The following is a 25,497-nucleotide window of genomic DNA, read 5'->3' on the forward strand; positions in this document are numbered from 1 at the left end:
CACACAAAATGCGTGTTTTTTTTAATTATTATTTAGAACTGACCTGGATAATATATTTCACATAGAAGACGTTTACATATAGTCCACAAGAGAAAATAATAATTTATATAAATGACCCTGATCAAAAGTTTACATACACTTGATTCCTAATATTATGTTGCAACCTGAATGATGAACAGCTGTTTTTTTTTTTAGTGACAGTTGTTCATGAGTCCCTAGTTTGAATGCTTTTCAACAAGGATTGTATGATTTTGAGATCAATCTTTTCTCACTGAGGACTCATATGCAACTATTACAGAAGGTTAAAACGTTCACTGATGCTTCAGCAAGAAAACACGATACATTAACCTTTTGAATTTGAAGATCAGGTGAGTTTAACTTATTTTGTCTTCTGGGAAACATGTAAGTATCTTCTGTAGATTCTGAAGGGCAGTACTATATATATTTTTTTGGAAAAATAAAAATATATATATACACATCTTCATTCTGTTCAAAAGTTTTCACCCCTGGTCCTCAGTGCATCATGTTTTCTTCTGGAGCATCAGTGAGCATTTGAACCTTCTGTAATAGATACATATGAGTCCCTCAGTTGTCCTCAGTGTGAAAAGATGGATCTCAAAATCATACAGTCATTGTTGGAAAGGGTTCAAATACAGACAAACGCTGAAAAACCAAAAAATTTGTGGGACCTGAAGGACTTTTCTGAAGAACAGCAGACAGTTTAACTGTTCAGAACAAACAAGGGACTCATGAACAACTATCACTAAATGAAAAAACAGCTGTGGACCATTCAGGTAACAACAAAGTATTGAGAATCAAGTGCATGTAAACTTTCAAATTGGACATATAAATTCAACTATTATTATTCTCTTGTGGATTACATGTAAATGTCTTTTATGTGAAAAAGTCAGTACTAAATAAAGAATAATATGCATTTTGGTAAAATAATTAACATTTTGCAGATTCTGCAAGGTGTATGTAAACTTTTGACCTCAACTGTATATACTGGATTCTCATGTACTTTCACCTTTGTAAACCAATTGTCCAGTGCAGGTGAGATATCTAAATATCCAAAAATTGTCCATAGATATCCAAATTAGCTCATCTAAATACAACAATCCTTATTACTACATTTAAAACCTTTTGTTTTGATCCATCTTTTAATTCCAATGCACAAATCTGACAAGATTAGCGTCTCTCTTCTTTTACACACTCTTTGGTGGAAAATCTATGTCAGTAATGTCTCACTATTAGTAATGGTCATTATTGAATGACAAATCACCCAAAAATAAAGGTTAAAAAAAATAAACGGAAGGTTATTTAAAAGGAACTAAAAGGTGGAAAAATTGGGGGGAAAAAATATGAAGGTCATGTCTAAAAACCCTGTGAGTATGTGTAAACTCATGCTTACCCTCATGCAAGTCATGGTTCTCCATCTAAACATGCATTTTAAGTCAAAGCTTCCGAGAATCAGACACATCCCTCTCAACTTCCAATTGTAACGCAATTGTCTGCCTAACTAATTTAATCTTTCACCCCTGATAAGCACTCAAATTCTAAAGGTCTGTTATAAAACGGCAGTTTTTTATGTACACCACCAGTCAAAAGTTTTTGACCAGTAAGATTTTTAATGTTTTTTTTAAAGAAGTTTCTTCTGCTCACCAAAACAAGTACAGCAAAAACAGTAAGATTTTGAAATATTTTACTATTTAAAATAACTGCTTTCTATTTGAACATATTTTAAAATCTAATTGTGACCCTGGACCACAAAACCAGTCTTAAGTCGCTGGGGTTTATTTGTAGCAATAGCCAAAAATACATTGTATGGTTCAAAATTATTGATTTTTCTTTTATGGCAAAAATCATTAGGAAATTAAGTAAAGATCATGTTCCATTAAGATATTTTGTAAAATTCCTACTGTAAATGTATGAAAACTTAATTTTTGATTAGTGATATACATTGTTAAGAACATTATTTGAAGAAATTTAAAGGCGATTTTCTCAATATTTTGATTTTTTTTTTGCACCCTCAAATTCCTGATTTTTAAATAGTTGTATCTCGGCCAAATATTGTCCTATCCTAACAAACTATACATCAATGAAAAGCTTATTTATTCAGCTTTCATATGATGTATAAATCTCGATTTTGAAAAAATGACCCTTACGACTGGTTTTGTGATCCAGGGTCACAATTTATTCCTGTGATTCAAAATCCAAGCTGAATTTTTATAATATTCTGATTTGCTAATCAAGAAACATTTATTATTATTATGTTGCTACAAAAGCTTTTTTATTTCAGATAAATGCTGATCTTTGGATGTACCCATGTACCCAACTGTTTAAAAATATTTATAATAATAAATTTAAAAAAAACAGCAAATCAACATATTAGAATGATTTCTGAAGGATCATGTGACACTTAAAACTGAAGTAACGATGCTGAAATTTTTAACTTTAATTGCATTTTGAAATTTATTCAAACAGTATATAGAAAATATTTCACAATATTACCGCCTTTGCTGTATTTTGGATGAAATAAACGCAGGCTTGGTGAGCAGAAGAGACTTAAAAAACATTTAAAATCTTACTGTTCAAAAATATTTGACTGGTAGTGTAGTCGCCCTCATTTTCCCCTATAGTTCGGTCCTAAAAAGCCTTTTTGCACCCTACAAAACAGGATGCACATTAAGAATCCCATTTACAGCTCTTGCCCCCAGCTGTTCGCTGCATCTTCTAGAAGGGAGGACACTACTGCGCAGCGGCCGGGGAGGGTCTCCAGTCCAGCGGACACAACCGTTATCGCTCTTGCTACAGGGTGACCGAGCATCCTCCGCATCTTTTGGACCAGCTGCTCTGTGAACATCATGCTGGACGTCCTGTTATTGATGTTCTTCGCCATTATGGGCCTTGTGTTCCTGTCCTACATCATCTACATGCTCTGATCACGGCAGAATCGATGGACCGTCGTGAGAGCGACTGCGTGATTCACGTCCACCGGAGGGACATGAGCTCAAAGGTTGGCGATGCATTTTTACCTAATTGTATTTTTACATTTTATCGAGAAAAACCACCTGAAATTGCAGGCGGACATATAGTAAGCAGGTTTTGATTATGGTTAAATAATGGTGTAATACAAATTAATAATTAAGCCTATAATTTCAAAACGTAGCTGCTTGTAGGCTATCTGCAAAAAAATAACAATATATGACAAGGCCTCTTTCTATGTGAGAGCTCAAATGAAAGTGTCACTGATCAGGTTCTTGTGCTCATATTTGCACTGTATGTTGTTTCACCCTACAGGAAGAGGCTCTGTTTGTTCAGTCGTGAGATGAGGAGCAGCTGTAACGTGAATTCACTGGAGGACGCAGGATGCACTTACACGATGAGACTTCACCCGTCTCTCTGTCACACAAACACTGTTCCTATAGGATAGCAGCTGACACAAAACCTACACCACACTATTAGATTCTCCCCTTTTAATTTAAAAGACAGTGTTCAACTACGTTCCCCAAAAGTACAGACCATGGCTGAAACAGTGCCACGAAACCTTAAGATCTGTGACTGTGCGGCTATTATTTCTTTTTCTGTCATTCTGTGGAATTTCTGCTATGACTATTTACAAACTTACAGTTTAGGTGACACTATCATCAAATGCATGTGTTGTATGTCCATGGATGTTCATAAATGACTGGTTTTCAAAATAAAGAGCCTTTGTGAGGATGAAACTGCCTTTTGTGTACAGTCATTATTCTATGGTCAAACGGAACTATTATTTTAGCAATCATTTGTTATTATTTGTGTTTCATTTTAGTGTAAATAAGTAGGCACTAAAATATGTTTCAGTACGGATAGGGGGTATAGCTCAGTGGTAGAGCATTTGACTGCAGATCAAGAGGTCCCCGGTTCAAATCCGGGTGCCCCCTACAGTTATTTTGGGAAAATGCATATGCTTAATGTATTTGTATATTCATTAATACAAAACGTCCAAACAAGCCCTTCGCCCCCATAACATAACTGAACTAGACTGACAAACGATAAATGAAGACATTGAGACTATAATATCAAGTGATTCCGGTTGTTTTTCAGCGATGCTGGATACAGACAACCAATAGGGAGCAGTACCGGACAGCAGATGAGCGAGTGCCACGTAGGCAATGAAACGAAATATGAAGAATTACAGCGACATCCAATGGCACTACGTACATTAACCATCTCAACCATCCGGGTCATTCTAAAGCACTTTGTAAAAATATGTGGATTTAGATTTACTTCAGTCAAATCAGCCAAATACTGGAATAGTATAGGCTATTTATCTATTTTAATTATAAACGTCATTGTATTTAAACTACCAGCCAAAAGTTTTTGAACAGTAAGATTTTTTATGTTTTTAAAGAAATCCAGAGAACAGCAAAAACAGTAAAATTGTAAAAAATTTTTACTATTTAAAATAACTATTTTCTATTTGAATATATTTTAATATGTAATTTATTCTTGTGATCAAAGCTCAGTTTTTAGCATCATTACTCCAGTCTTCAGTGTCACATGATCCTTCGGAAATCATTCTGATATGCTGATTAGCTGTTCAAGAACATTTATTATTATCAATATTTAAAACAGTTGAGTACATTTTTTTATTCAGGATTCTTAGATGAATAAAAAGATCCAAAGATCAGCATTTATCTAAAATAAAAAGCTTTTGTATACGGTATACCATTCAACAGCTTGGAGTGAGTATATTTTTTTTTTATTCTTGGGGGAAAGAAATTATAGAAATTCCTACTTTTATTTAGCAGGGATGCTAAATTGATCAAAAGTGATGATAAAAACATTTATAATGTTACAAAAGATTTTAGTTTTAGATAAATGCTGTTCTTCTGAACTTTGTATTCATCAAAGAATCCTGAAAAAAATCTACTCAGCTGTTTTCAACATAATAATAATAATAAATGTTTCTTGAACAGCAAATCAGAATATTAGCATGATTTCTGAAGGATCATGTGACTGAAGTAATGATGCTAAAAAATCAGCTTTGAAATCACAGGAATAAATTAGAAATAGAAATAGTACAATAGTACAAATATTTCACATTTTTTTCTGTACTTTGGGTCAAATAAATGCAGGCTTGGTGAGCAAAAAAGACTTCTTTAAAAAACATAAACAATTTTACTGTTCAAAAACTGGTAGTGTATATGGTTTCAGCTTTTAACTGTTTTTTCTTACTGTCAAGTTACATAAGTGACCCTGGACCACAAAACCAGTCTTAAGTCGCTGGGGTATATTTGTAGCAATAGCCAAAAATACATTGTATGGGTCAAAATGACAGATTTTTCTTTTATGCCAAAAATCATTAGGAAATTAAATAAAGATCATGTTCAATGAAGATATTTTGTAAATTTCCTACTGTAAATATATCAAAACTTAATTTTTGATTAGTCATATGCATTGCAAAGAACTTAATTTGGACAACTTTAAAGGAGATTTTCTCAACATTTTGAATTTTTTGCACCCTCAGATTCCATATACTGAAATAGTTGTATCTCAGCCAAATATTGTCCCATCCTAACAAACCATGCATCGATGGAAAGCTTATTTATTCAGCTTTCAGATGATGTATGAAGCTCGCTTTGACACTTATGAATGGTTTCGTGGTCCAGGGTCACATATGTTTATTACATGGTTGATGTTACTATTAACACTATTAACCAAAAAGCTAGTTAAATCATTAAGGCATTACATATTTTAATATTTGAGTAACTGGTGTGTTATTGTTTATAGATATAATAATGTATTATAGACAGAAAACAGTACTTAGAAATATTTTCCCACTATGCACCTGACAACGTCTGGCCTAGTGTGTATAAATATATAAAGTATATAGTGTATACACTGCATTTATTATTCAATAGAAGAAAAGCATGTGTTTCCTTATCCACATTTGCCTACTGTTGCCTTTTCTTTATCTCTTTTATAGTAACTACCACTGTGTGAAATGTAGGTAGTATAATCTCAGGTGACTGTCATCAGCACCCAAGAGGAAGGAGTATCTGGAGTGCAACTTTCAATATTTAGGCTCACATCAAAAATCACACAATTAAAAGGGAAGTGCGCACACACATTACAGAACAATTCACAAGTTTTAATATTACAGTAGTCTGCCTATCCCTGTGCCCGAGAGTGAGTAACATAAAGTTACTTCCTCTCTGGACTCTCCAGCTCCAAGCCTAGAAGTCATAAGACCAAGCACATGACAATGTACACCTCATTCAATGTCCACATACAACCTCTCTCATGGGTATCTCAATGCTTCAGTAAACATTTTCCAGTCTACAAATAGTAGTAAATGCACTGAGATTTTTATTTTAAGCTTTTTTAAAAATATAATATGTTGTATCCTGCACTTTCACATCCTTATTGGTTAATACAATAAAAGATTTAAACTTATTCACACAATATGTGGCCAACATCTGGCGGTTATTAAAGAATGAAACAAGTTCTACCAGATAAACAACTGGTTTTCAAGTCTATATCCCTTTGATCTGAGAATGCATTCAAAGATCGTAGTGGAAGCCTGCAATGGAATATACCAAAACGCCTATCAAATAGGGGTGTCGTTCAACTGACAAAACCGCTCAGTGTTTAGACAAAACGAATAACTTCAATTCATTTCTACTGAAACATCGAAAAATCCTCTCTGCGATCCCGTGACAGTTGATCATTACAAAATCCCAGAAAGAAAGAAATTGCGTATTCATAAGTCATCCCTAAAGAAGCGGAAATGGACCCTGCACTCATGGTTGATCATGTGACACTCTCCATTTCGCCATTTTCTTCCTCTCCGCCGGCGAACAAGCTCCTGTCGGATTCGTGACCATCTCTTGCGCTCTGCTCCTGCTCCTTCAAGACCTGTCAACCTAGAACAGAGCTTCCTTAGAGCCTAAACCGTCTAGACTGAAGCCTTCTTCCCTTTCTGTCTTTAGTTTTAGGTTTGTCAGCGCGCGAGAAGAATGTCCGCCCCACAGTACTCTCCCTTCTTCGCAGTGATGGGTGCCTCAGCAGCAATGGTGTTCAGTGGTAAGAGACGCGTAATTTTAACCTTAAATTGACTGTTGAATGCTTTATTAAATGTACAGCCTGAGTAAACGGGTTGCGATGCCCGCGATCGGTCGAGCGGCTGTGAACGGCCCGGTGTCGCGGCTCGATGAGCCGTTGTTACCTGTAGTAGGAGAAGGGATGCGAAGGTTTCCATCACGGCACATGACGTCTCAGTTGACGTAATGTCTATAAATTATTTATTTCGTTTCATTATTTCCTTCATTGTTACGGCTCGCGGTAAACTTAAGACGCTGTCGTGTCGGATGAGGCGAATCTCCTGTTTTAATGTTTGCGCAAGGACGTCATATATAAATGTCCTCTAAGCCTATATGGCTGGAAACACCAGTTTTTTTTTTTTATCATCACACAGTCGTCTTATAATCTCGTATCTTTCATATACTAGGTCTGCTAGATGTAACAGCAGCGTCGTCTGACCGATTAAGTGCCATTGATTTCTTTCAATTGAAGACGAAATGCATTACTTAATTAACATAAACAGGTTTGCTCTTATCTAACGCGACAGGCCATTGTTAAAACACGAGCTATACGCCCAGATCAGTTTAACTGTTTATCTCAGAGCCACACTTATTGTGTGTACTCAAACGACAGGCATTGCTTTTAATTTTTTAAGTGCAGTCTCAGCACATCGTGCCTCAGTCCCGGAAAGATCCACATAAATTTGACGCAACTCCTCGTCCGCTTCATACAAACGAAAGGGACTCGCTTCTGTAGTCATGTGATTGAGAACGAAAGCATTTGGCTGCTGTCTTAATGTTTTGCTGAGCTTGCCTTTTAAAGTCTTTAAAACAAGACACCACAGGTGAATAGGTTAATGCAGACATTATGTTTGACTAATCTAAATAAAGAGAGAGCTCGCGTCAAAATCAAAGTTCTGTCATCATTTACTCCCCCTCATGTTGTTCCAAACCTTTATGAGTTTTTTTATGCTGTTGAGCACAAAAAATAAAAATAAAAATTCTGGAGAATGTTAGTAACCAAACAGTTGACGTATTCGTCGACTTCCATAGGTAGGTTAAAATGATATGGAAGTGAGTGGTTTGAATGTCTGGATTTGAATGCATTTTCAGAGCAAAACATTAGACATTAAAAAATTATGTGAATCATGTGATTGTCCTATAAACACACCCTCTGTAAAAACCTTTAGAATATAGATAAGAATTATCTATACATCTGTAGATCAAAACGAAATTTTGATGTAAGTGCTACTCAAGTGAAGTCTCTGACTCAGTGCAGGAGAAAAACTAATTTAAAAAAAACATCCATTTGATTTTTTTTCATCAAGATTTTTATTTTTTTTTTTAAATAAAGAAATCTCTTCTGCTCACCGACCATGCATTTATTTGATCCAAAGTACAGAAAAACAGTAAAATTGACATTTTTACTATTTAAAATATTTTTTCTATTTCAGTATTTTTAAAACGTAATTTATTCCTGTGATTTCAAAACTACATTTTCAGCATCATTACTCCAGTCTTCAGTGTCACATGATTCTTCTGCAATCATTATAATATGCTGATTTGCTGCTCAAGAAACATTATTATTATTATTATTATTATTATTATTATTGTTATTATTGTTGTTATTATTAATAATATTTAAAACAAATTTTTTCAGGATTCTTTGATGAATAGAAAGATCCAAAGATCATAATTTATCCGTAATAAAAAAGCGTTTGTTACATTATACACTATACCATTCAAAAGCTTTGAGCCTGTATAATGTTTTTATTTTTTTATTTTTTTGTAAAGAAATGATAGAAATTAATACTTTTATTTAACAACTTTTATTTAAATTGATCAAAAGTGATGATAAAGACATTTATAATGTTACAAAATATTTCAGATAAATGTTGTTCTTCTGAACTTTCTATTCATCAAAGAAACCTTAAACAATTCTACTCAGCTGTTTTCAACAATCAATGATATAATAAGTGTTTTTTGAGCATCAAATCAGAATATTAGAATGATTTCTGAAGGATCATGTGACTGGAGTAATGATGCTAAAAATGTAGCTTTGAAATCACAGGAATAAAAATGTTTGAAAATATATTAAAATAGAAAGCAGTTATTTTAAATAGTGAAAATATTTACAATTTGTACTATTTTTTGCTATGCTTTGGATGTATAAATGCAGACTTGGTGAGCAGAAGAAACTTCTTTAAAAACAATAAAAATCTTTAAAAAAAAAAAAAAAAACTTTTGACTGGTAGTGTATATATAATGCAGTTAAAATTTAAAGATGGAAATAGATAAGCAAAACCGTTCAAGATTGAGCATTGCATGAAAATACTATGATATTGCCTGTAGTGTCTCGCCTTAAAATGGTTGCAAAGTATTCCTGGAACAGCTGGTTTGTATTTAGGGGGGGTTGATTTTTAAGATGTATGTGTTAAAGTGGTGTTCATTAGTTGGGTATTTGCTTAAACCTACAACGTCTGCCTTGTCCTGTATTAATTAAACTTTAACCCATCATAAGTGCTTGTTCTCACTCTGTTTGTCTCTTTGCACATGTTAATTGGCATTTCCTTATTTTTTAGCATTGGGTGCTGCATATGGGACGGCCAAGAGCGGCACAGGCATTGCTGCCATGTCAGTGATGCGGCCAGAGCTGATCATGAAGTCCATCATTCCTGTGGTCATGGCGGGTATCATTGCCATCTACGGCCTGGTGGTGGCTGTACTTATTGCCAACAACATCTCTGAAACTGTCACACTCTACAAGTGAGTCACACACTTCGCTTGTGCCTTGTCTGCTTAGCATTTTCCTACGAGTCACTCTCAGCCTTCTCAGAAACAAAATATAGCATGTATTTAATTGGTGGCTGAGTAATGTTATTCAAATAGCTGACTATAATATAATAAGAATAATCTCGATATAACACTATATTAGCATTTATAGGTAGATAAACAACTAAAGAAGCTCTTATTGTATCTGTACATGGACGTGAAAGGGTTTTGTTCATTTTTTTTATTATTATTATTATTATTATTATTATTCTTTTTTAAATTGGTTAAAATGGAAAAATCTTAACGCTGCATTGTGTTGGCTTCACATAATGTTTAACAAATAAATTTATTGTTACTAAAAAGATATGACGCTATATTAGAATTAATAGATATTAAGAGCATATGAACAGTTTTAAAGAGATAATTTATCTGTATGTTTTTGGGTATTGTTTATTAATATATTCTTTACGTTCAAATTTAAAAAATCCAAAGACTCTCTACGTTATATTGTCTTTGTAATGTTTGACAAATAAAAGTATTGTTATAAGAAAATATATCAACCGATATATGCCTTTTGTAAAATAAAAATGTATTTAAAAATTAAGTATAACAAGGGCTCTGAAAAAAAAAAACCTTCTTTTTTTTTTTTTAATGTTTTTAAATTATTTTATTGGCAAATGGTTTTGAAAATGACTGATACCATTAACCATAATAAATGGTAATAAATAAATAAGGGGTCAACCAATACATGTTTTTGGGGCCGATACTGAACATTACACCTCAAGTAGATTGTTAACCAGTATTTTGAACTGATATAAATGTCTGGTGTAAAAATGAAAATTAATGTCAAAATGAAGAATAACAAGGGCTCTGAAAAAAACAAAACAAAAACAATAACAAATGGTTTTGAAAATGACCAATACCGATAACATTAAAAATGCCTAATATTAGTGCTAATAATCAGTTGACCCCTAATAAATAAATAAATAAATAAATATAAGGTATTGACGATATGTGATTTTCAGGGTCGATACAGATTATTACAGATCAAATAGACCGTTGACCGATATGCATGTCTGGTGTAAAAATAAAAATTTGTCAAAATTAAGAATAACAAGGTCTCAATAAACTCTTTAAATGTTTTTAAATTGTTTTATGGGCAAATGGTTTTGAAAGTGACCGATACGATAATCATAAAAATGCTTAATATTAGTGCTAAAAATTGGTTGACCCCCTAATAAATAAATATATTAGAGATATGTGTTTTTAAAAAGCTGATACCAGTTAATACAGATCAAGTCGTCTGTTAACTGATATTTTCAACCGATATACATGTCTGCTATAAAAATGAAAATGTCTGTTAAAATTAAGAATAACAAGGGCTGACAAAAACTTCCTTTAAATGCTTTTAAATTATGTTATCAGCAATAAGCATAAAAATGCTTAATATTAGCACTGATAATCGGTTGACCACAATAAATAAATAAATATATAAAGTGTCCATCAATATGTGATTTTCAGGGCCGATACAGATATTTTTAAATAATATGTATGTCTGGTGTAAAAATAAAAATTAATGTTAAAATTAAGAACAAGGACTCTGGCAAAAATTTTCTTTCAATGTTTTTAAATTTAAATTTTATGGGCAAATGGTTTTGAAAGTGACCGATACCGATAACCATAAAAATGCTTAATATTAGTGCTAAAAATTGGTTGACCCCAAATAAATAAATAAATATATTAGAGTTCGGCTGATACTGATTATTATAGATCAAGTAGATTGTTAACCGATAATTTCAACCGACATATATGTTTGGTATAAAAATGAAAATGTCAAAATTAAGAATAGCATGGGCTTTGACAAAAACTTTACTGTATCTGTACATGGAGGTGTAACGGTATTGTTCTTTTTGTAAATTGTTGTTAATATTATTTCCTGTAATTTATGATTTATATATTTTATTTGGTAGTAATGAGAGAACCTCAGTTGTTGTCTATTATATTGTAAAAATACTGTTACCAAAAAAAGATATAAAACTATCCATGTTCTGCGTTTGTCTCTCTCTATAGGAGTTTCTTGCACCTTGGTGCCGGGCTGAGCGTCGGTCTGAGTGGTCTTGCAGCTGGCTTCGCCATTGGTATCGTCGGTGATGCTGGAGTGAGGGGCACAGCTCAGCAGCCTCGCCTGTTCGTGGGGATGATCCTGATCCTTATTTTCGCTGAGGTTCTGGGTCTCTACGGGCTAATTGTCGCTCTTATCCTGTCCACCAAGGGTTAATCGCTCTTATCATCTCTTACACATGAACAACCATCAACCACACAAACACACACACACACACAGACACACACAAGCACCTACACAGACATCCTCCTAATGATACACATTGAGTAACTTCACCACCCGAAATGATGAGAGAGGAATTTTTGCGTGCATGCGTGTATCGTGAGTGTGCTGTTTGCAAGTGAATGTGTGATTGAACTTCCTCTCTGTGTATAGTAGCCTGACGTGCGTTCCCCCTGTAAATGCGCTGTGTAGCTATTGCTCTCGTCCTGTGTGTGTGTTTAAATAGATGCCCTCTTTCTCCTAGGCTACACTTGTTTGTCATTCTTTTATTTTGTCATAATTTTATTCTTATTTGAAGAACAAATCAGCCGTCATTTTGTTTTTTCACTTTTGGGACCATTTAAATTCAAACACAGATGTTGAGGACCTAAATGTAAAAAAGATGGATTATTACTGTTTATTTTTTTTGTTTGTTTCTGCTGATTATTTATGAAGATTTTGAGATGTTCATTAAACATTTAAATGGATCAAAGTCTTTATTGAAATCATGATTATCTAAATACATGAGTGTGTGTGTGTATCAGAAATATATACATATATATCTGTATAGGTAGGTGAATTGCACTGTGGGAAATTTGTGGAGTTTCTTTGGGTATGTAATCATTGATTACCATGAAGACCGTTGTGTTAATCAAGGTATTGATGTGCAAGTTTACTAAGTGTGCGTGAAACGAATGGGTGCGCACACGTGCCTGTGAGCGAGTGTGCGTGTTTTAACTCTTAACGTGACATTCTTCAGACGTGTAGCGTTTTACCTGTAGTTGATACTGTTTCTGGTTCCATCATGGGTGAACACCAGCGCAGCTTGTCCAGTTTCCGAATAAAACTTCCTCAACCTAATTTCAGTTTCCTTCTTATTGAAACTCACACGTGATGTGATGGAAATATACTGCAGCTGTTCAAAGTGCTAGCCAAATCATTGGAGTGTAACGTATTTTGTCTTTGAACTTCATGTTGCACAAATTACAACCTATTATAACTTCCAAGTATGATCTTTCATCTATCACTGGTGAACAAATGACATCTGAGGAGTGTTTCATCAGAATATATTAATAATCATGATGCTCAGGGAGAGACTCAAATAGACTGTAACATGAGGGATTAATCCACAGGTTACCATCTGGTTGTCTGAATCACTGCATTGCAGCCTCAACCTAACTTCCTCATCACGCACCGCGTTGCTGCAGTCACGCCTCCACAGGTAGAAAGGGGGCGCTATAGAGCAGCACTGCACATCATTACCAGAAACAGTGTAATTGTCCCATATGGAATAAAAAGCGAGAGTGTCAGTTAAATTGTTCATATATCACATCAGCAATAGGAAAAGACAATTTCTCGTTCTTTGAACAAATAAGGATTTTTTTAATGTGATAATAACAGCAACATTATAGCTTACTGTGATTATACACAATAGTCACAAAGCCTGTCAAAGGTTTACAACAAAGAAAACAAGATTATATTTTTGCTAAAATTATATTTTACTAAAAATATTGGCCTGGTTTCACAGACCATAGTTCAGTTACGACATTTAAGTAGTTTTTATAAATGTCCCTTATAAAAAATATTGCTGGTGTGCATCTTGAGACAAAACAAAGGCACTGACATAATTTCAGATTAATTAGTGCAAGTTTCTTTGAGTTGAAACAGTCTGGGATTAGGTTTAAGCCTTGTCTGTGAAACCAGGGGTATATCTATAAAGAATATATATACAGTAGTCAGCATTTGAAGTGGATCAAAAAAGTTTATCAAAGTTGTCCTAAAACAAGAACGGGTATTGTTTTGGTTTTAGGACAACTTTGATGAAAGGTTTTGATCCACTTCAAATGTTGACTACTGTATATATATATATATATATATATATATAGTATTTGTTTTGTTTGTGCAGACAAATCATGTTTGTTTTTGCATTACAGTTTACATTACATTTTTTGCATTAGAGATGGTTGGTTGGATGGACAGAAGGACAGACGAATAGATAGAAAGACAGACAATTAGATAGACAGACGGTTGAACGGAAGGAAGGACAGACGAATAAATAGATGGACAAATAGAGAGATAGACAAACAGATGGTTGGACGGATGGAAGGACGGGCGAATAAACATGGACAGACAGAGAGACAGACAAACAGAAAGATAGATAGACGGTTGGACAGATGGAAGGACGGACAAATAAATAGATGGACAGACACTGAGACAGACAGACAAACAGACAGATAGATAGACAAACATGCAGTTGTATGGTTGGACGGATGGAAGGATGGGCGAATAAATAGATGGACAGACAGAGAGACAGACAAACAGAAAGATAGATAGATAGATAGACGGTTGGACAGATGGAAGGACGGACAAATAAATAGATGGACAGACACTGAGACAGACAGACAAACAGATAGATAGAAAGATAGATAGATAGACAAACAGGTAGATATATGGTTGGACGGACGGAAGGACAGACAAATAAATAGATGCACAGACGTAGAAACAGACAGACAAAAAGATAGACAGATAGACAGACAGACAGAACGACAATCAGTTGGACGGATGGAAGGACGGATGAATAAATAGATGGACAGACAGACAATCTGATAGATAGATAGACAGACAGACAGATGGTTGAACAGAAGCAAGGACAAACAAATAAATACATGGACAGACAGAGAGACAGACAGACAGACAATCGGTTAGATGGATGTAAGGACGGACGAATAAATAGATGGACAGACAGACAGTCTGACAGATAGATAGATAGACACAGACAGACAGACATACGGTTGAATGGAAGGAAGGACAAATGAATAAACAGATGGACAGAGACACAGACAGACAAACAGAAAGATAGACAGATAGACAGACAGACGGTTGGACAGAAGGAAGGACGGATGAATAAATAGATGGACAGACAGAGAGACAGGCAGACAAACAGAAAGATAGACAGATAGATGGTTGGACGGATGGAAGGACAGATGAATAAATAGATGCACAGACATAGAAACAGACAGACAGACAAAAAGATAGATAGATAGATAGACAGACAGACAGACAGACAGACTGATAGATAGATAGATAGATAGATAGATAGATAGATTCTTATTACTCTTGATTTTAAGCTAAGCCTGGATAGGCATGGCAGGGATGTAATACGTAAATACAGATCTTAATCAAGATTTATGAACAAAAATAAGGATCTAACATTATAGGTATGAACTAAGTTGACATTGTTGTAGATAACATTGTTCTGAAACATTTAGCAGAATATTACGCAATAGTTGTTACACTGTTCAGTTGAAGATTACTATACCAGAACATGAAGAACACAGCTAAGAGCTGTTTGTCCAAAAGTCTAGTTAATTAATAATGACAGTTTAACATCTGCTTCCATGTACTGTCGCTACACTTGCCTGGATGGGGAAGCGTGAACATCAGAAAGGGGTTTAGCCTGTAGTCTTGGGACGAGTTTGACATTTGAGTGACAGCTGTTTAGACCTGTAGTTACGCGAACTAGAAAATAAACCCCGCCCACGTGACATTTTTGACCAATGGAGTTTGAACTAAGGAGGCGGGACTTCTTAAAGCATTGTTTACGTCTGTCGTGAAAGTAGGTCACAGGAAAGTGTGACAGTTAGCTGGTGGACAGAATCTGGTTGCTTTTACAGATACATACATTAGAGTGTCATACTAAAATTTGTAGGTATACGAGACTCCAACGATCGCAGTGGTATCCCTGAAAGACAGGTAAGTTTGCTTGAGCTTATCCTAGTGAGCGTAGCAAGCAGGATGTAGCGCCTGCTAAGTCCGTTAGCGCCAAGATCATGCATATATGGCGAAGCCTGTTGCACTTTCTTACAATTATTGTCATACAGGCTGGGAATAATTTTGAAATCCAAACGGTATTAGGTAGTATTAGCATGATTGCAGGCGATTTGCTTTTCCATACGCGAATTAGTCTTCATCTCTGCAGACTTGCAAGGTGCCTGGCTCTCGCTGAGCACTTTCTGCGAGGCCTAGCAAAGAGAACATGTTATGTTATTTTCCGGAATCTATCTTTAGGAGCTACAGTATACCGACATGTCGGCTAGTTGTCAAATGACTGTTCATGCGAAATGAAATGACTGAATGCGTTTGTCACTGGCAATTAAACTGAGCGTGTTGCCAGCTAGTGTTTACATTGCGCGGGAGAAATACTACAGTGGAAGGGAGCGGGATTACAATAAAACGCACATTGGACAATCCGTTTGTCAAATTATTGGAAGCTTTAATGTGGAACACATGTGGTAGGGACACAAAAAGTTTATGGCTTCTGACAAACTTAATATTTTGGTACACTATATGCAACAACGTGATGTTTTTTGTAGTTGTTACTGGAGATGTTAGATTAACAGATGTCTGTATGCGTGTAATATTTCTGTAAAGCTGCTTTGAAACGATGTGCATTATGAAAACATAATACAAATAATTTTGACCTGATTGTGTTTGCAGGAGGACTGTTTGCTCTCTCTGTTTATGCTCTGTAACAAGCAACTGCTCTTTTCGTGATTGACAGGTGCGGAGGCTCCTGGTTGGCATGTCGAGGCGGAGCAGAAACAGCAGGGCGTGGAGGTACGTGTGGAGTGGAATTCGACGGGATGCAGATGCAAGAGCACTGGTGCTTGCCTCTGAGAACGAAGAGTGGGGTTATGATCGCCAGCAGGTGTGTATGGATGATGTGGCAGGAATCGAAGGAATGATTCACCCAAATATGAAAATTAGCTGACAGTTTGCTCACCCTCTGGCCATCCAAGATGTAGATGAGTTTGTTTCTTCATTACAAATTTGGAGAAGTTTAGCATTACATCGCTTGCTCAACAGTAGATCCTCTGCAGTGAATGGGTGCTGTCAGAATGAGAGTCCAAACAGCTAATAAAACCACAGTAATTCGCAGGTAATCCACACCAATCCAGTCCATTGATATCTTGTGAAGTGAAAAGTTCTGTTTCTAAGAAACGAATCCATTATTAAGGAGTTTTATCTTTAAGTCACTTCTGGCCAAAACATGAGTCCTTGAACTATAATAAAACTTCCTCCAGTGAAAATGTTTGTTTAGAACTGTTTTCTCTTTTAAATGGTGCTTGATCTGTGGTCTCCTGATTCAGACAAGACAACTTTTTCGCTAAGAAATGCAATAGAATGAATGGAGTACTCATATTTTAGACAGAAGCAATAGTTTGAAGTTAAAAACTTTGAATTGAACCCATCCAGTCCTGATGGGCAATGGTAAACAAACTTGGCTTGCTGTCTTTAATGGAGGCTTGAACTCGAGGCTCGGCTTGAGCGCAGAGTTCAACCCCCCCATTGCGATGTTACCTAGAGGGAAAATAACAGAAATGGAGAAGGTGGAGGGATGCCGGAAGAACTGAGGCTGGGACAGTGCAATGAGAGCTGCTTATATAGGCTCGTAATGATGATTGATAGGACTGAATGATTAGGCTCCTCCTGAACCTACGTTTGGAACTTTATTTAATTGATGCACTGGAGTCATGTGGATTATTGTGATGTTTTTATCAGCTGTTTAGACTCATTCTGATGGCACCCATTCAATGGTGAAATATCTCCAAATCTGTTCTGATGCAACGAATCCATCTACATACTGGATGGCCTGGGTGTTTCTGCAAATTTTCATTTTTTGATGAACTATTCCTTTTTATTTTTAGTGTGAGAGGGCCTTTTTTATGAAGTGCTGAGCATCTAAGGCAGGGGTGTCAAACTCTGGTCCTGGAGGGCCGCAGCCCTGCAGAGTTTAGATGCAACCCTAATTAAACACACCTGATCCAACTAATCAAGTCCTTCAGGCTTAATTGAAAACTGCATAGTATTTGTGTTGGAGCAAGGTTGGAACAAAACTCTGCAGGGCTGTGGCATTTCATTTAAGTAAAACTTGCATCATATCATGTAAACACAGAAATCTAAAGGAATTCACGACAACCTGTTAAAATAAGAGTTTGGTTTAACTTGAAGACATTTTGCCGGAAATAGGCTTATATTACTATAATTTAGTAGAATGTATGATACTAATACTACTGCTGCTGTTGAAAAAAAAAAACTTTATTTTTTAAGAAATAATCACACAGTATTTCTTCCATGTTTACATTTTAATAGTAAATCCCATTTCTTTGCCAAAAAAAATGTTTAATTTTCATTAATTAAAAGATAAATTAAATCAATGTTTTATGTCTTTATTTGATAACCAGAAAAATGTAAATACACAACAGAATTTCTGAGAGGAGAAAAAAATTCATAAGGCTATTGTGTTTTTATACATTCAGATAATTAGACATGCTAAAACAATAACAATAAAACATAAGGTGAGAGAAAAAAAAACATTTTGTTGAGCTCTAAACGTAATTTTGTTAAACTTTTAATAAACTGATGTTTCAAGATTTTTAGTAATTAGACATGCTTTTTGAGTAATAAAATTTAATTTAACCAATAAAAAGGAGTACAGAAAAATTAAAACAGAAAAAAACGGAATTTGTGAAAAAATAAAAGGGAATTTGGAAAAAAATAAAACAGATTTCATAGGGCCCTACTGTAGCGACAACAATGTCTTGTAAGCAATGCAAATGTTTTTGTAGTTGGATGTAAAAGTGAACATAAGAGTCTTCATTTTCTCCCGACATCAGGGCCACTGAGGATGCAGTGGATTAGTTTTGTATTTGATGATGTAAGAGAGGGGTTGGGTGAGCAGTAGCTCATTATCATTAAAAGAGACTTGCTGTGAACAGAGCTGTTTTTGTAAAAAGGGTGTTTTTTTACGACCATTGAGGAATTTTACCCGAAGTATATTGCAGACATTTCATGAAGACCCTAAAAAATCACACCAACTTGTTGAAAATGGCTGCCCGATGCTCCTTTAAGAGTTGTTTCAGTTAAAAAAAAAAAAAAACATACATGACAGACAAAAAGAACCAAAACAATGTCATATCTGAATTTGCGCGTATGTGTCTTGCAGTACAGTGACTCTGATTCTGAAGCCGAGTATCCAGCCATTGTTCCACCGGTTCCGAGTGCAGTGCCTGTAACGGGAGAGTCATACTGCAGCTGTGATTCACAGATGGAGCTCAGCTGTAACCCACGCCTCCGGGGTTACACACACTTGCGAGACTGCCACTGTGGAGAAGATGACCAAGGTGGTGACACAGGCAATGCTAATACATTAGTTTTACCTTGATCATGCTTATTGTCACTAAACTTATTCTCTTAATGGCTGTTCACTTGTTTGTCAGATTTCGACTGGGTGTGGGATGAGGGCAGCCGGTCGTCTGCAACGCTGCTGAGCTGTGAGAACAGGAAAGTGAGCTTCCACTCAGAGTATAGCTGTGGAACGGCAGCCATTCGCGGCTCCAAAGAACTCTCAGAGGGACAGCACTTCTGGGAGATTAAAATGACTTCTCCTGTCTACGGCACAGACATGGTGAGAAACCATGTATTTCATATGGTTTTTGTAAATGGGGGATATTTGCTTATTTTGGGCATTTTATCTGAAAATGGCAGATATTAAACGTTACAGATACAAAACTACATTTTGCAGCATGGCAGATTCAGCAGACTGAAGCATAACTGTCAGCAGACAGCTAATAAGGATGAAAGTTGCTGAGTCAGTTGAGCTTTCCCAAGATGTGAGCTACATTGGGTAGTTGTGCATACTTCTTGAAAATGTACAAAAGACCTTTTCAGCTTTGATAATAAGAAATGTTTCTCGAACACCTAGAAGCATTAGAGTGCTTTCTGAAGGATCATGTGACACTGAACACTGTGGGCTTGTTTAAACTTGATGGTTAAATTATCTGTTTGTTTATGAAGATGGTTGGTATTGGCACATCAGATGTGAATCTGGACAAATATAGACATACATTCTGCAGCCTCCTGGGTAAAGATGAAGACAGTTGGGGTCTCTCATATACAGGTAAAAACGGGTTCAGTTTGCAAACGCATGATTTTGTTCACAAACACCTATACTTAACATGGTGCATGGCGCGTAAGGATTCTTTTGTAATTTAATGTATGTTTGTGTTTTTCTCAGGTCTGTTACATCATAACGGCGATAAAGTGAGCTTTTCGTCGCGTTTCGGACAGGGTTCAATTATTGGTGTTCACTTGGACACTTGGCACGGCACCCTCACCTTCTATAAAAACCGCAAATGCATCGGTAAGATGACAAACTCCTTGCAGCTGCGATCTTATTTGTCTTGTTTTTGAAATATAATACACATTTTTAAGTGTCAGTTTCTCTCTAGGAATGTAAAATATGAACAGTTATGTTCTTGTAAGAAGAATGTTTTTAAGTGCTCTGTCTAAAATGTCAAAGCTGTTTTTAGTAACCAGGCAAACATGTTTTTGACACATTACAATTTATTGTGTGTTTGTGTGTCAGTGGTTTTGAAATGAGGAGGAACATCCTAATTTTATTTTAAATCACCAAATAATTCAAGTCCCAGTCACATTTTCTTGGTTAAAAAACATTACTTATACTATTAGAAAAAGAAAACATGAATCTCATCAAGTTAGTGTTTTAAGCATTGTGCATCTGTTCCAAAATAATAACTCAAGGCAGTAACAATTGAAACAACATGTTTTGTTTGTGAACTTATGTTCAGCTCTTCTGTTTAATAGAACACTTTGACCTATTTTTGAATTTTTTTATCATCAGTCATCAGAGCTTGGTAAATATTGGTTAGTGACACAGAGATTTACTTTAAAATTCACCAAGCTGATTACTCACATAAAAACTCCCACAGATTATGTTTTCATGCCATTTTAAGTCTTATGTTGATGTAACAAAGTGATTATGTCGAAGTGTGTGAGTTGCTTACTTTTTTGTTTTAAATTAGTCTTCCCATTAACAGCATCATATTGTTCATTCAGTCTGATTTGTGAACACGGAACACACGCAAACACGACGCAAGATTTATCGTATAAACCAATCCCAGCTGAACATAACCAGTCATATCCAGTCGTATCGCGATGGAGGCATTGGCTCCTCTCACATGACTTTTCTATATTCATTCTTAATGGACTACTTGCACAACTATTTCTGCATTCTACTTGTTACAGCTCGAGAGTTTCCGTTCAGTGCGTTCAGTGCACCTTCATACAGACAGTTTCTCATGAGAACGCTGATTATTACTACATTTTAGGGCTGGCATTTCTTTATAAAAACAATTAATCATATTCTCTACGTTAACATGAATCATATTCAACCTGCTGAAAGGTTACTTGAAATGTATTTCCCTTCGGTATGTGCATTCTGAATAATAAATAAATATATTTCCAAACTAACCTGCTGCATTCTCATGAACAGTATTTTTCTTTTACTGATCATATTTCATACCTGATGAATGTACTTTTAAATGAGTTTGGTAAACACACTCTGATACCCTTATGAAAATTTACCATGGTTTTACTACAGTAAAAGTGCAATGTTTTTTTCTATCACTACAAATAGCCTACCATCGTTAAACTATGCTCAGTGTAGTAAAAGTTAAAAGTTAATTTGTGGTTATATGGTTTAACTTCAATTGCAATTTTTGGTTTTATTTGTAGTAAAACCATGGCTAATTTGTTTGTGTGTGTTGGTGCTCTTATTCTGAGCCCATTCTACTTATTCCATTGTTTAAAATGGCTGGATGAATGTGCGGTAACTGCCTTATTTAAAAATGTTAAACATTTAAATAATTTTTAACAGTAACACGTTAAGTGCGACTATTTAAAAATATTTATATTTTGGCATTAGGATACATACAGTGAAATGATGACACAGAATATGACTTAAATATTTATTACAGATAAAAAAAAAGGTTCATTACGGTCTTATTCATCAGATCTCACAAACACTGCAGCATCGCGATTAGGCCACTAATGTAGAGCACTGACACACTGTGGTGAATCAATGATGTACGTATGATTAAGGTACCAGCCACTGCTTTCTCAGATCAGTTTATATTGGATTAAACCTTCACATTCCGTTGAGTTTGGAAAATTCTGTACTCAGTAATCATCAAAATATGTCTTCTCCTGTCTCCTGAAAATTTTGAAATCATTCCATGAACTCTCAATTTATTAAGCGTTTAAGTCAACTAGATGATTACAGCACACTGAAAACGTACGTAACTGGAAAAATCTGAGCCGTAACATTTCGAAATGGAAGTGTGTCACAACGCTTAGTGCAAGTGGTCCATTACACCCCACCAAATCATTGTTAAAACTGTTAAAACTCAATGAACTCAGAGGAGGCGAGAGAGACGTGGACTCCCGCTATAACTTTACCTGCTGGTTTCGCAGTTGGACGATGTTAGAAAAACTAGCGATTTATACACTTTTTAATGGTATATTTTATAATACTGGTGTTGTTTTATTTTTGTGCAATATTTCTGTTAACATGCATAATCGATTTTTTTCTAACAACTAAATGATCTTGGGGTGTGGGAGGGGGGTGGGGGTGTTCAAAATTACGAGCTCCAACCCATGTTCTTAACTAAGAAAACATAAGTCAGAAAAAAAGAAAGTAAATTGGCTTGTACCTGAACTTTAAAGGAGACTCAACCCCTTTTTATTTGTGGTATACTGTCTCAGTCTAAATTACATTCACAATGGTGTTTCAAAAGCCAAATAAATTAGACAAAATATAATAAAAATATAAACAATATAATAATAACAACAATTGTATATTATTGTTATTCCTATGACAGTAATAGCCATATATTGTAAAACAAATGCACTGTAAAATAAATGAAAATGAATATTTAATAGGAATATTACTTTTGCTTTATACTACAGTAGGGAAATTACAATACTTCTTTCTTAATTTCTACACTTGAAAGAGATATTTTGAATTTTGACTGCAGTAACGTTACCCATTTAAACCGCTGTCAGCAATTCAACAGACGGAAACAACAGTGGAGCTTTTATTTTGACGCCAGCTTCAGTGAAAACAGGCTTAAAAAAATGCATCTCACTACAAATCTAGTGAAATGCTGTAACCATCTGTCATGAAAATAAAGCATGACTGTTGGCCGCTGGGTTCCCACACACGCACTAAACTCATGCTCGCTTAACTTTGAAACACGCAGCGAAAACAGACTTAATGAAGGGATTTAGCCATATTGTGCTTTCGGTTTTCGTTTGACAGATGCTGTGTCAAAGCATAATGGCCGAAAACACAACTTTAAAGATGATTTATGTTAAAATAAGATGTTTAAATATATTTTTAAAAACTACACTTTTTGCCCGGAAGACCTACTGTTTCATATCGTCATGAGATCACGATAATATCAAGACAGTTTTGCTATCGCAATACCACGATATTGATAATATCATTACATCCTTAGTAACTGCCTATCTGTAGTTGTTAGAGATCAGACACTAAAGAACAATCACACAGCTGGAGAGCAGGTTTATCACATTCATTTGATAACATTTAACCTGTATATTGTGTGTGTGTGTGTGGCAGGTGTAGCAGCTACGGAGATGAAGAATAAGCGTGTTTTTCCGATGGCATGTTCCACCGCGGCCAAAAGCAGCATGAAGGTGATTCGCTCAGTCTCGGCTCCCACCTCCCTACAATACCTTTGCTGCTCGCGACTTCGCAAGCTGCTCCCATCTGGAGTCGATGCGCTCCGAGTCCTGCCGCTGCCGCCCGGCCTCAGACACCTTCTTCACTCCAAACTGGGATGGGTGCTAAGCCTGGATCATATGCACACACACTCGAACACACACACCCCGCCAGGACCCTCCTCAGGCAGTGACTCTGAGGGCTGCTCCTCCGACCCGGAAGCCTGCCAGCGGAAACGTTGCCGCTGGACCTGAGGCGTCCGTTATGCATCATTATGCACACATCAGAAAATGTCTCCGCGAATAAGAAAAAAAAAGAACCAACATTTATAAACACTGGACGTGTGCTGTCAATCACAACGGTGGATAACAGGGCTTGCTGTAAGGTCAGTCAAGCCTGTTTTACTGGTTGCATCGCTGGTAGATATTCATCTTTCAAGGCTCTAAAGGCAGTTTGCTCCATCAGGTGACATTCGAATATGTATTACAGTATTCATAGTCAGTCTTTATGATGTTGTGAACTCCCATTGGAATGAAGACCATCAGCTCTTCAGACTAAAGCAAGATATGAACCTCATGAACCTGTTCTGATGTGGGTGGGGAACAACAACATGTGAAACACAGGCAAACACTTGCACTGTTTGCATTCTCTCTCACACACACACACACAAATAACACAAACGATACATGACACCTTGAGTGAACTGTAAATTTCTCCATTACTTAGAGGCAGAAAAAGTTACCTGATCTCCTCTGAAGTAATGCATATTCATGTCTTTCTCCATTACAGGCCAGTCAAACATCTCAGCACTTCAGAGTGTCTTGGTCTGTTCCCTGTTTATGTTTGAACAATCATTGTACGTTTTTACTCTATTCTTATTTTATCAAACAGTTTACGAACAGACAGTAAGTAACAACAGTGACGTCATGATGAATATTGTCTGCATAAATGTGTTTTAAGTACCATTACGTTGAAATGGTGAGGAAAATGCCTGTGTATTTGGACAGTTTTTGTCTCTAGGAATTACTTTGGGCCCTAGTTATTACTCAAAGTGTGTTAATGTGTATCTGAACAGTAATTCCACAGAAATACTGTTGTCCTTGATGCAGTTGTCGAACTGACTGATGCTAACTGAAGTGGAGGTTGATTCAGTTTTCAATCTGTGCAACATCTCTACATGAGGTTCATATTGAATTCGTATGGGGTTTATATTGCAGATTTTGTAATTCATTGTTTAAAAAAAGCAAATCATGTTTTTGTTATGCATAAAGCACTTTTTGCGCTTATTGTATGTATGTAGGAATATATACAGGTCCCTGTGCTGTGTTCTACGTGTATTGTATGTCATAAGCGCTCTCTCTATCTCTCATTCGCTCTCTGTCTTCTCTCTTCCTTTTCTCGCTTCTACACCATACATTAAGCATGGCCTTTTATATGAGTCAAGAAAAAAATAAGGAAAATTATATATGCATTAAAAAAGGGGCTGAATATGTTTGTTCTTTTTGAGATCTTAATAAAGGTTTCCAAAAATCAATCATATAGTTGTATAGTTATTTAAAGTATACTTTTGATCATATTACATATTTTGGATAATTAATTTATTTAAAAAAAAAAAGGCATTTTTGCTTTCATTACAATAGGACAGATTAGACAGGAAGCGAAGTGGCGGAGAGATAGGGGGCGGGATCTGGAAAGGTCCTTGAATCGGGATTCGAACTCGGGACGCCCAT

General features: G+C 35.7%; 2 protein-coding genes, 1 long non-coding RNA gene and 1 other non-coding gene across 4 annotated transcripts; all 4 read left to right on the top strand.

Moving 5' to 3' along the window:
- The first annotated feature begins 1,713 nt into the window (after positions 1-1,713).
- On the top strand, positions 1,714-3,725 carry LOC127163054 (uncharacterized). The gene is made up of 2 exons (XR_007827440.1): positions 1,714-3,016; positions 3,301-3,725. It is a non-coding gene; the product is annotated as an uncharacterized LOC127163054 (long non-coding RNA).
- A 126-nt stretch (positions 3,726-3,851) lies between these two features.
- trnac-gca (transfer RNA cysteine (anticodon GCA)) lies at positions 3,852-3,923 on the top strand. The gene has a single exon. It is a non-coding gene; the product is annotated as a tRNA-Cys (tRNA).
- Positions 3,924-6,802: 2,879 nt separating this feature from the next.
- atp6v0ca (ATPase H+ transporting V0 subunit ca) lies at positions 6,803-13,023 on the top strand. The gene is made up of 3 exons (XM_051106390.1): positions 6,803-7,071; positions 9,650-9,833; positions 11,910-13,023. The coding sequence occupies exons 1-3, from the start codon at positions 7,005-7,007 to the stop codon at positions 12,115-12,117; spliced, it is 459 nt and encodes a 152-aa protein (XP_050962347.1). The 5' UTR covers positions 6,803-7,004; the 3' UTR covers positions 12,118-13,023.
- A 2,742-nt stretch (positions 13,024-15,765) lies between these two features.
- spsb3a (splA/ryanodine receptor domain and SOCS box containing 3a) lies at positions 15,766-25,301 on the top strand. Its single transcript, XM_051106417.1, has 7 exons — positions 15,766-15,915; positions 16,724-16,870; positions 19,169-19,346; positions 19,443-19,630; positions 20,020-20,122; positions 20,240-20,365; positions 23,666-25,301. Exons 2-7 carry the CDS (start codon positions 16,745-16,747, stop codon positions 24,019-24,021), a joined length of 1,077 nt encoding a protein of 358 aa, XP_050962374.1. The 5' UTR covers positions 15,766-15,915; positions 16,724-16,744; the 3' UTR covers positions 24,022-25,301.
- Positions 25,302-25,497: the final 196 nt, after the last annotated feature.

This window comes from Labeo rohita, chromosome 3 (assembly GCF_022985175.1).
Source record: "Labeo rohita strain BAU-BD-2019 chromosome 3, IGBB_LRoh.1.0, whole genome shotgun sequence".
Taxonomy (NCBI): domain Eukaryota; kingdom Metazoa; phylum Chordata; class Actinopteri; order Cypriniformes; family Cyprinidae; genus Labeo; species Labeo rohita.